At 41.5% G+C, this 12785-nt stretch overlaps 1 protein-coding gene across 1 annotated transcript in view; it reads right to left on the minus strand.

Moving 5' to 3' along the window:
• FRMPD4 (FERM and PDZ domain containing 4) overlaps positions 1 to 12785 on the minus strand; it is an 847051-nt gene that overhangs the window by 20149 nt on the left and 814117 nt on the right. The window contains exons 13-14 of the mRNA XM_025277011.3: positions 8697 to 8816; positions 2000 to 2136 (exon numbers count right to left, since the gene is read on the minus strand). Of these exons, the coding sequence (XP_025132796.3) occupies positions 2000 to 2136; positions 8697 to 8816 (257 nt within the window). The remainder of the gene's footprint in view (positions 1 to 1999; positions 2137 to 8696; positions 8817 to 12785) is intronic.

Genomic DNA, 12785 nt, shown 5'->3' on the forward strand with positions numbered 1-12785 from the left:
AGACTTTTGAGAAGGCTCTGGTTATTTCTCCTGGTCCAGATTCTCTCTAAAGAAAAGTAGGAAGTCAGCCTCCCTCCACTTGGCCATTCACACGCTTTTCCCTAGTTAAGATGGTGTTTTTCATGATCACCATTTGCTTCCTCCTCCTTCTCCTCAACTTGTACTTATTTTCGCCCATCATTTGGCACTTCTTATGGACTACCTTGTAATTCTACTTATATCATTATTTTACATCATTATTTTTCATTCTATGTCTTGTCTTTATAATCAGATCACAAATTCTTCAAAGGTTAAGATAACAATTTATACTTATTACTATTTTCTCTTCTCCTAGTAGAAATATCATATAAAATGTTCAGTGAACATTTGTTGTGTGAATGAATTAATTAATGAGAACATTCATTAATCATCACAGGCTCTGCAAGATTCTTAGGCAAGCTAGGTATCTCTGGAAGTTTTTGACTGTACCATGTCCAAACTGGTAAAATGTGGGTACAGAGAGTAGGAACAGAGATGCATTTTGGTTGTCTGAAAATCATCTCAAGTTGTGCAGGCCACCTTTTCAAATGGGATCCAATTTCATCTGTCCCCCAAAACCTCAGAAAGCAGATTGGGTGAGGGTGTGAAGGGATCCACTTGGGTGTGAGACCTCTTTGTGAGCTGAATCTCTCTTGGCTTCCAGAGAAACTAAGAGAGAAAGAAACAAACCATCTGCAAAAAGAAGTGCACTGAGATTGGAAGGCCTATGGTTCTCAAACTGCACACAAGGATCTGTCCCTAGGCAGTGACAGGGCAACTGAGAATGGCAAGATCAGGGCGTTGGGAGTCCACAAGCTGGAAGCTCTCATCTTCCCCACAAAAGGCTCTCAAGCCTGCTCAGAAGAAGCCATTTTGCTGTGTGGGAGGGTCAGCCTGCCACTGTGGAACCTGGGGAGGCTTTGCAGGCAGCCAGCCCATGGGAAACTTCTTTGGGATGGAGGGTTTCAATCAGCCATATACAACTTGGAGGTGGAACAGACACTAAGGCTTTCAGTGTCACATGAAGATGAGGCTTCAGCCCCACCGTAAACTTTGAAACACAACTATTTCTTTTTCTTAGCATTAGAGCTGCCAGGATTAAGAAAATGGTGGCTGCCTTAGGCAACTGGATCACCCACCAATGGGAAGTATACAGACTGGGAGACAGAGGGTTCGCTTTTAAAGGATGACTTATATGAGCTTGTCAACTGAGGGCAACATAAATTGCTTTTTTCTAAGAAGGCAGGCTCTTTTCCAGCTAAAGAGGTAGTATGCTATTATAAATGCCATATTCAGCAAGAGAAGGTATTTATGTTCCAAACTTTTGATTCATGAAGCAAAGTTTGTATGGCATCCTTTCCCATGCTGTCACAGTTCTTTATTACCAATACCAACTTACCTGATTATGACTCAAGAAATTACTTTTTATATGGCATTTTGATCATCCGAAGGTACTCTCTGGTTATGCACACCGTTTTCTAAACCCAGGTCTTCAAATGATCACACAAACAACAGTGCAAAGAGGAGTCCCACTGCCTTGGTTCAAATCCTACCCTCCCTAGTTAATAGCCAGTGTGATTTGGATAAGTTACTAAGTTATTCTCAGCTTGCTCATCTGTAAAATGGAGTGACAGTTCTACACTTTTCATAGGGAGGTTGTGGGAATCAAACAGCTTAATGTCTGAAAAGTGCTGAGACCAGAGCTTGGCTTGGAGCCAAGTTCATTTAGGAATTTTAAAATGTACGCTTCATTTGCAATGTGACCTTCAATTTAACCATAGTTCTCTGAAGATGGATTACAGAAGAAATGGTCTCTTCCACCGAAAACGAACAGAACATTCATATATTTTGCCTCTGGTTAACAGATGCTCTGCCACAAACAAGATCAATTTTGGAAATAGACATACACATCAAAAATACCCTTGGGCATTAAGGAGACAGCATCTTTGTCTTCAAAATGGTTCGGAGAGTCAGCACTTACTCGATGTACTTGAGAGAGATTTTCTGCGTTTGCTTGGTGGTCACGGTTGCGATGTACATTTGCAGCGCTGCCAGCCTCAGGGCTATGTCATATTTCAGCTCCGGCCCAAACCTCTCCTGAACGACATCGTTACAACTCTGAAAAGACACCAGCAGAGGGCGCAGCTTGTCAAAGGATGCATCATGTCGCCCTAGAGTGACACGCGTTTCTTCTGTGTCCCACCTTCACGTCCACGTGAAAGTGAAGTGAAGTTAGTCGCTCAGTTGTGTTCGACTCTTTGCGACCCCACGGACTGTAGTCCATCAGGCTCCTCTGTCCATGGAATTCTCCAGCCAACAATACTGGAGTGGGTTGCCATTCCCTTCTCCAGGGGATCTTTCTGACCCAGGGATTGAACCTGGGTCTCCTGAATCGCAGGCAGATTCTTTACCATCTGAGCCACCAGGGAAGCTGCTTGGAATTGAGTCAGTATTTAAGTATACGCACACAGATCACACAAACATTGAACATTCATCACAAGTGAGCTGCTAATTAAATATTTAGCTTTTTGTAAAAATAACGAGGCATTTAGGAATGGAATTCCCAAACACAGGTGTCACGACGGAAAACGTGAAACCCTGGTAGCATGACGTGGCTTGTGGAGCTAGGCTACTGGGACTGGAATTCTCGGTTCCAATCCTCTTTCTCCACTTTCAGCGTGTGACCTTGGGCAAGCCCCTTAATTGTTCTGTACCTCAGTTTCCTCTTCTGTGAGTTGGGGATAATACTCCCCATTCACTGAGTTGTGAGGAGGATTAAATGAGTTAACAAGGTAAAGCCCTTAGAACTCCATCTGGTAAATTGGAAGCTCTCATACATGTTAAGAGCTGTCATCAGCAACATCACCCTCTTCCTAGCATCCAGAGAGGCTTCAGGGAGGCAGAATTAGAAGGCGATGGAGAGTAGCAGCTCTGGACCTACACCTGCTCGGGAGTCCTGGCTTCACTAATGGCTACCTCTGTGTATAACCTTCAAGTAGTTAACTTTGCTCTTGCAGCCTCAGTTTACTCATCTGTACAATGGGAATTCATACTAACAACGTGGCCGGAGTAGGGAGGGGAGTGAGGATGTGAGATGCACGCTTTGTCACAGTGCCTTGGTGCATTCAGTGAAGGGTGGCTCTTGAAATTGCCAGTCCGTTCCAGTGGGGAGTGCCCTCACTGTGACTTTGAGGGAGTCTCTTGGCTTTACTTTGTTCACATGTAAAAGGGCAATGCCTACCTCACAGGGTTTGGGGTGAGCATCAGATTGAAGAGGTGCTGAGACAGTGCTGTAACATGCCAAGCCCTTCAGGACCACACGGTTTGAGGGTGCCATTCTCACTTCCTCATGGATCAAACACTGAACCGAATGGTGATGATAAACATGGTCCCGAATAAGCATATTATGCATGTGTGTTTACTTATCTTTGTTATGGGAAACTAAACTCTTGGGCTAGAAAATACAGCCTGTCTCTGCCTTCTTTTATTCTTTGCCTTGCCTCCCAAATGATTTTAAACAGAAAACTGTACCAGGACTTGCTTGGCTCCTTTCTAAGATAAATACATTTATGACTACTTCATGCATTGATTTGACTGAATGGGAACATGTACCCTTGCAAAGGTTTGTCTAGTCAAAGCTATGGTTTTCCAATATATTTCCCAAATGTATGTATGTGAGAGCTGGATTATAAAGAAAGCTGAGTGTCAAAGAATTGATGCTTTTGAACTGTGGTGTTGGAGAAGACTCTTCAGAGTCCCTTGGACTGCAAGGAGATCCAACTTGTCATTCCTAAAGGAAATCAGTCCTGAATATTTATCAGAAGGACTGATGCTAAAGCTGAAACTTCAATACTTTGGCCACCTGATGTGAAGAACCAACTAGTTGGAAAAGACCCTGATGCTGGGAAAGATTGAAGGCAGGAGGAGAAGGGGACGACAGAGGATGAGATGGTTGGATGGTATCACCCATTAAATGGACATGAGTTTGAGTAAACTCCAGGAGTTGGTGATGGACAGGGAGGTCTGGCATGCTGTAGTCCATCCATGGGGTTGCAAAGAGTCAGACACGACTGAGCGACTGAAGTGAACTGATGGTTTCTGCACACAGTATCTGCCCTTTGGATACCTCCCCATGGCGCTCTGGCGCTATGGAGTTATGCCCTGCCTACCTGCTCTGGCTCTCTGCCTCTCAACCCACCCCTCACCCCCAAGAGTGAAGCCACATTCCCTCCCCTCCATTCTTCATATGCTTTTCCTTCTCCACTTCTCCTTAAAAGTCTTGTCTATCTGGACTGGACTGCACTCTGGTTGGAAATGGGTATAATTAGAGGCAGGAGACAGGGCGGCTCTGAAGGAAGACAGCCTCTGGGAGCAATTCCAAGCTGCCATTTTGTTTTTGTGGCATTAGATCTACCAGTTATTTCCAAGAGCTCAGGACTGTCCACAATGGGGCACCATGCATTTCAGGGTCCAGTTAGGGTCATTTTGAGGGATAGGGTGCCAGGCCATAAAAGGCATTCAAAGAACCATTTTTTTGATATATTACTTTATTTTAGGACTGCTAAAAGGACTTGCACAACAGATGTGAAACAGGATTTTAGCATAGAATTTAGAGACAAAAGGTCCAAGTGGGATCCTAGGCTCTGTCAACCACTAATCAAATGACTTTGGACCTGGCATTCCATCTCTCTTGAGTCTCAGTTTTCTTATCTGAAAAAAAAAATAAGCTAATGACAGCTAACTCTCAAGGTTGCTAGTATACCTGTGAGGATGTTTCATAATACGGACTGTGCTTTATAAAGGTGAGTCATCACTATCACTTCTCAGAATTGCGACTGAGGTTGTTGTTTCCCACTCCTGTATTTAACCAGACTTCAATTTTTTTGTCTAGGTGATTAGTCACTAATTACATTATATAATTAGTTCAGACTGATCCCAGAGAACTACTGTGACATATGACTTATACATATTTTTGGTACAAATTATGCATTTATTACTCTCAAGTGCATTATTTAAAATAGTTACACATGCAAATGGTGGTCGCTGATTTGCTTAACAGAGATCTCAACAGACTCCACTTTAGACCTACAAAAATTCATTTATAATGAACATGTGAGATACTAAAAAAAAAGAAGATACTGCTAAAGTGTTAGAACACATTTTGTAGCCTGATTATCCTGTTTACCAATTGGTGTACCATCTTTTTAAAAAAATAGACGGTGGACAGTAAAATGTCAGCAGAGCTTATTATAATTATGAATTAGAAGAGTCTGGATTATTAGGGCTTAGTGTTATTAGATATGTTAAAATCTGTAAAATACTTCATGGTCCATTAATGGTTAAGACATTTCTATATATTATCACTATTGAAACCTCTGTGGTCATTGTCATGGCTCACCTCATCAATGGCCACTGCCCTCAGTAAGAGCTCACTAAGTTGAATTGATTTTTGGCTGTGTAATGTGATAGACACTGTTTCTGTTTCCTCTTTTGTTCTCTAGGCTAATTTTGTTGCATCCTTTTAGTACCTTAAAATCAACACTTGGGACATAGAACCATTTGCAGGTCCATGGACTCATGCTAGACACATACGTAATTTTAGACAAACTGCATGTTCTATGATACAAGGCATTTTGAAACAGGGGTCTGAATCCAAGAAATTTTCATTTCCTGTTCTCAGTGAAGGATAAATAAGATGATGATAGATTAATTTTGGTCTCTATCACCCACCATAACATGGTCCCCGCCCCCGCCCCTGCCCTGCTACCCATCACTGGCTACTCCTTGAAGGAGTAGCTAGTCCACCAGCCAAGCAACACTCAAGGTAAGAAAGCAGAAATATCTTCAGTCTTCAGCTAGTCCCAGGGCAAGAGTCCCAGCAGGTTTTCCTGTTCTCAGGACAGTTCCACAGATATAAAGGATGTATCTTTGGAATAAGAAAGATCTCCATGAACTGCATTCGATTTGAGCAAACAGACTTAAATAGAACCATGCTTAGCAGCACTCCCGGGGTACTTAAAAGGTCTCCCCTCCCCAAAACAAACACAACTGTGTTCTTCTTTTAGAAATGCAATAAATTTGTGATGTTTAAAACAGAAGCCGAGTAAATGGTTTTAAAGCATCATCTTGTTAATGGGATGAGTATATAATTACAAAGAATGACAACTGAATGCATATCGTGTTCTATAGCCATGTGCTGATAGGCACCAGTAACTATGTATTTGCAACTAATAAGCTTAAAACATAGTATATGGGATGTGAGTTGCAGTGGCAGAGCCCTGGGTCGGTTCTCAGTAGGAATATGGGGAAGATGCAGTAACAAGTCAGCTGAGAATCAGGCTGTCCCATGCAGTCAGTTCTGGGTTACCTGGCCTTTGGGGAAGAGAGAATATTGTTGAGGGGTCCAGGGAACCAAAGTTTAACATTTAAGGAAGTCAAACTCATGGCAGTTCATTGTTCTGGGTAGAAAATGGAGTGAAGTGCACCGCACATCTCTCTTTTTGGAGTAGGACTACCTTTTCCTGATGATTTCAGGTTATCTACATGAACGGTAAACATCCTACTGAGCTCTAAATACCACAGTCTCCTCCAAAGAGGTGGGAAACATTTAACAGGCCTTTGCCTGAGTGCCCTCGTTGGTTGAAATGTTCCAGCATGTTCTGCTTTTCTCCTCCCACTTAATTTCTGCTCTCCAGGGCTTATTGCTACTTCATTTATGTCACTATTCCTAACCTCTGACATTTATCTTTTCTACATCTCTCTGCCAACTTCTATTTTCTTTTCATACCCAACTTTTTAAAGATCACAAAAGCTTTGCAATGTACAAGAAAATACTGAGAATAGTAAAACAAATACCAATTTATCCACTACCCAGAGTAAAGGAATATGTCTTTTCTTTTTCCTACATTCTTTGCTTTTTATTTCTTACTTAGGGCTCCAGCAACCTTTGACTTAACAGATATCCCCTAGCCAAAGAGAGCAGCATTTTTTTGCCTCCTTTTTCTGTGGGGGAAGGTTACATTAAGGTTTATAACCTCTTTGTGTAATTCTAATGTAGATGCTTAAGTATTAGGTAAGTGGGTTCTTACTGTTTAATGTGATTATATTGGGAATTTAAGAGTAATGGGAAGTGGTTATAGAGAAATATAGGAATATTGCCTAAATATCAAGTGGATCAATTCCCTTTGGGACACACTAGCAAAGATTCTCATTTCTGGAAGCCTTATTTTTTAAAAATTATATCCCAGAATCAGACAGAGACTGCAAAACATACTTTTACTGCCTTGAAATTAGTAATTCTACTACAATGAATATCATGATGTTTTAGAACAATCTAAACACCAAATAAATGAATGAACAAAATATGTAAATAAAAGAGAAGGGAATTCTTACAGAAGAATGCCAATGAATAACTGAAGAAGAAATAATGGAATTAGGCAAATCATTTTCAACCATTACAATAATAATATTATTATTTGGGCAAGCATCATCAATGAATACTGAAATGAACAGGTGAAATGATAAAAAGGGAGTTGCAAAGTGACTTTCTGCAAATTACTTATTAACTAGAAAAGGGAAAGTAGTAATTTCTGGAAAACATTATTTAATGTTTATGTTGACAAGAGTCAATGTGTAAAACTTCCTAGGAAAAAAAAAGAGTCAGGGTGAACCTTACCACAGAGGGGACAGAACGATACCATGTGCTTCCTGATACAATGCACTACAGAGGGCACGGAGTCACTTGAGTTGCTTTTCTGCCCCCAGTGCAGAGCCCCATCTAATCACGAGAAAACATCAGAGAAACCAAAATTGAGAGATTTCTACAAAATAACTGATCAGCATTCTGCGAAACTGTCAAGGTTGGGAAAATTAAAGAAAGGCTGAGGTAAGGCATGCTCCAGATTGAAGGAGACTAAAGTGACATGCCAACTAAATACAAAATGAGATCCTGGAGCGGATTCTATTCTAGAAAAAATGGATATAGAGGACAGTTTTAGGACAATGGGCAAATTTTGGATATAAACTGTAGATCATATAATGGAAATGTATCAGTGTCACATTTGCTTATTTGGTTAATTGTGTAATGATTATATTGGAAAATGTCCTTGTTACTACAAAATACACTGACATATTTTGGGGTAAATGAGTATGGTTTTAGTAACTGACATTCATATGGTTCAGAAAAAATATTGTGTGTGGTGGGGGGCGAGGAGAATGTGTGCACACACTGAAGATAGAGTAACGTGGTATAATGGGAATAACTGGTGAATCTAGGTGATGGATATGAAAGAGTTCATCTACTACTCTTGCCACTTTTTCACAAGGATGAAATCGAAATCAAGTGAAAATTTAAAAAGCACCATGGAACTTTACTCAATATTTTATAATAACCTATAAGGCAAGAGAATCTGAAAAAAAATATATATATATACTTTATATATATATATATATATATAAAACTCAATCACTGTGCTGTACACCTGAAACATGATATTATAAATCAACTATACTTCAATTTAAAATCAAAGCACCATGGAATCCTTTTATAATACATTAAGCTTGGGGGAGGTGAGGGACAAAGAGAAAGAAGATCCCAAATGAAAGAATTCAGGGAGGAAAACCCCACAGTTTATTCATCCCACAATGTTAGTATGAAACATGTCCCAGTTATCACATACCTGAACATACAGATACTCAAAAGCAACTGGATCTCGCCTTAAAAGGTCAATTGGATCCTTTGGGACAAAGCTGATTCGGAAAAGACATCTCATCTTATGGGAGCTGGGCCTCTGGGTGACCTAGAAGAACAGACCAATGACAAGACTCCTTCAGGGCTGGCAGAAAGGTCTGTGGGCAGAAGCGAAGGCAGCTTTCTCCAGACACTGAAGAAGGAAGTGGTTGAGGTTATTTTAGTATCTATCATCCATACTCATTCCCTGAAAACTGCACATACCTATGACTTAGGTCATGTTCCCCCACAGCAGTCCCTGAAGTGAGTTTCAAAAAGGAACTGCTCCCAGGAGAGGCCAGTGAGGGAGGAGAGGAAGGATGTCAGACAGCAGAGGAACCAGCTCAGGTCAGCCCAGCAGAGATGGCTGTGGGGTGTCCCGGGGAGATTCTGGTGGGAAACTTACCCCATGGATCCCCTGGGTGCACAGATAAGTCACTGGTTTTGGCCTCTCCCAGGGGGATGTGAATTTCCAGGTATGGATAGGATGGGTGCCAGCGGTCTGAGGGCAGTCCTCTGAAGATGCTGGCTGTTATAAGTGTCAGTCACACACTCAAGGGAGGCTGGGGGCAGGGCACAATAGGAGCCCCGGGGGAAAAGCGCAGAGACGGTCCACTACTGTTTATTACCGCATACCACTGTCATGGCTTTCTCCCTTAGACTCTAGGATGACGGTAGCAGTGAAAACGTGACAGTGACAACTTGCATGACATCCAACTGAAAGGCTGGGGGACAATCGTTCTGGCCCAGTCACTAAATCTGGAGTCCAGAAGTTTCCAAAATTACCCCAATTTCTACTCTCATGATTTGTTCAGATTGTTCAAAGGGGCTGAGAATATACCATAGGTCCTTCAGGGTTAAGGACCGTGAATCCTTTTGAGTTGCTTTCCTTTCCCCTAGCATACTGTGTGACACCTACTAGGTCTTAGTTTCTTAATTCTTTCTGTAACAAAAGGGAATCAGTCAATGGACAGTAGGTGATTCACATACAGCTGAATGAATGAAAGACACTGGACTTCAAGAAAACAGGTAAAAAATAAAATAAAATAAAATATTTTAAAAAAGAAGGTAAATTTAACTTCCCTTAAAGAGGAGGTCAGTGCAATGAAACTAAAAGCGTGCAACACGAACCCACACAGTTGTTCGACTTGCAGCTTTGTGCATCTGGGTGTCCGTTCTGATGCACTTGCATGCAGTTTCATGCACTTTAACTACTTTTCTGCAGCAGAAAAATCTGGCAAAAAAAAAATGTCTGTGGACTGATATTTAAAAGTTCAAAATATGATGGGGATTTCCTTGATGGTCCAGTGGTTACAACTCTGTGCTTCCACTACAGGGGGGCACGGGTTCAATTTCCTTAGAGGAACTAAGGTGGGGCATGCTGTGCAGAGTGGACAAAAAGTAAATAAATAAATAAAAGTTCAAAATAGGGAGTTTCCTGGCTTTCACTGCCATTGCGTGAGTTCAATCCCTGTCAGGGAATTGAGATCCTGCAAGCCATGCGGCGAAGCCAAAAAAAAAAAAAAAAAAAAAAAAAAAAGAAAGAAAGAAAGAAAGAAAAGAAAAAGAAAAAGATGTTCAAAAGAAAAATAGTATTAATAACAGCTTTATTGAGTCCCTGGCTTCCATGCGCACACACTCACATACACTCTGAGAATCTACATTGCTGACTCTGCTATACAGAAGAATTTCAAAGGAAAAACATCCCACATGTAAAGGTACACTGGGCATCCTGAGAACCAGCTTTCCAGCTGTGGGCAGGATTGCAAAACTGAGTGAACTCAGGAGCCCATAAGCTCTAGGCTGGTCATCACTGGCTGATCATAAAGCAAACCAGGATGGAGGATATGTGGGACCCTAAGAGAGCTGGGTGCTGGCAGGGCTGCTGTTGCATGTAACAGTGACATCACAGGGGGTTTGCCAGAAGATCTGCTCTGATATTAAGTCAGGGGTCATCGTATCTCTGGCTCCTTTAATTAGTGGCGGAGACTGGGGTTTGATCCCTGGGTTGGGAAGATCCCCTGGAGAAGGAAATGGCAACCCACTCCAGTATTCTTGCCTGGAGCATCCCTTGGACAGAAGAGCTTGGCGAACTACTGTCCATGGGGTCGCAAAGAGTCGGACACGACTGAGTGACTAACAGTCTCACTTTTCACAATCTGTGCTGAATTTTCCATAAGCCACCTTCAGTCTATTTTTATCAGTAGTAGGTTACACTAGTTTTGGGAAATAAATGCTGCTGCTAAGTCGCTTCAGTCATGTCCAACTCTTAGCGACCCCATGGACTGCAGCCCACCAGGCTCCTCAGTCCATGGGATTTTCCAGGCAAGAGTACTGGAGTGGGTTGCCATTTCCTTCTCCAATGCATGAAAGTAAAAAGTGAAAGTGAAGTCGCTCAGTCGTGTGGGAAATAAATGAATGGAATGCAAAAACATGCTTTAGACTCATTAAAAATGGCAGTCCATAAGAGTTACAGTCTCTAAAACAAGCAAAAACCCCAAATTCTTGGACATTTTAGGTAGTATGTAAATAACAATATTATGTTCTAGATAGAAGTTTAGTGTCAAACTGCTAAAAACTCAGGTAGAGTTGCTTAGCAGTTCCTTGGGGGTTTCCATCACAGGTAAATGTTTTAAAACAATTTTTGTTATTGGACATATTTCTTATACTTACTCCTCCTTTCTGTCATGCCTATAAATATTTTACAGGTCAAGTTTTCATATGTATTGAATTCAAAGGCGTATAGCCAATTTGTTTCAGGATATTTACACTACCAATTTTCTGTCTAGAGAGAATATTCAAGTTTCAGCACTTTGTTATTAGTTGTGATGAAAGACAAAACAAAGCCTCTTTTAGAAAGATAAGGGAAGAATCATTGTTAGAGGGTTTTTGTTTCCTTCTAATGTTTTAAGAGGAATTTAAAAATTGGAGATCAACCTGGAATGAGAAGTTATGATTACCTAGCATCAGAAGAGATTTTTGAAAGAATCTCTAGGTGGTAGATGGAAGTTCTGGGGGAAGGCAGGAATATCAAAAAGTTGTGGGAGGTTTCCATTAGACTCATAGTAACTGGCTGTCCGCCCACATCCCTTTGGCATTTACTGCTCCAAGGTGAAGGCTGGTACTGCAAACACCTGTGACCATCTGCCAGTCCAGGGCAAACGAGCACAGCCAGGGAGTAGCTGTCCTTGGGAGAAGCCCACCCCCAATTATGGAAAGGATGTTAGCAGACAAAACCCCAGTCCCCTTTCCCCTTGAGGGGGATACCTCTGAGGCGTGCTCTCTACTGGTTCCCAGTGTCCCCAGTGGGACTGAGCTCCAGCTGTCCACAGTGGGAACTGGCTTGAAAACATTCTTTAGTGGCAGCCCCTTATCCCATTTCCCCTCCTATTCCTCTCCCAGTATTTCCCAGTGTCGCCTCCCAAATAAACCACTGGAGTCTAAATCCTTGAAGGTTGGCTTATGGGGGAACTCAACAAAACACTGGCCTTTCACATATGGGGTTCTGTACATCAGGGGTCAGTCCCCTATACAGTGAATATATCAAGGGTCATTATCCAATAACGATGAAGAATATATCAAGGGTCATTACCCAATAACGATGAATATATCAGGGATCATTCCCCTATAATGATGAATATATCAGGAGTTGTTCCCCTATAATGACAGATGTCATTCCCCTATAACAAATAAAGAAGTCATCTGGTTCCAAGCATGTTTTGGTATAATAACAAACAATAATAAACAATTAGATGAGATTTAAAATATCAACAGGTAGATAAAAATAAAAGGTCAAGTTTAGAGAGGAATATAAATGAACACAAATACTGACTTTGTAAGAAAGTCATCACATTAAGTTTTACTAAATTGAAAGAGGTGAGAATACCTCCAGGTCCTGATGTGTGGCTTTTAATTGTGTGACAACCAAAAAGCAACTAAGCGTGATGACACTTTTTGCTACTCCATCCATGTGGGGGTGACTTGACTGCCTGCCTCTCCTGGTGTCTGCTCACACCCCTGTCCAAAAAGTCCCCTCTTC

Source organism: Bubalus bubalis, chromosome X (assembly GCF_019923935.1).
Source record: "Bubalus bubalis isolate 160015118507 breed Murrah chromosome X, NDDB_SH_1, whole genome shotgun sequence".
Taxonomy (NCBI): domain Eukaryota; kingdom Metazoa; phylum Chordata; class Mammalia; order Artiodactyla; family Bovidae; genus Bubalus; species Bubalus bubalis.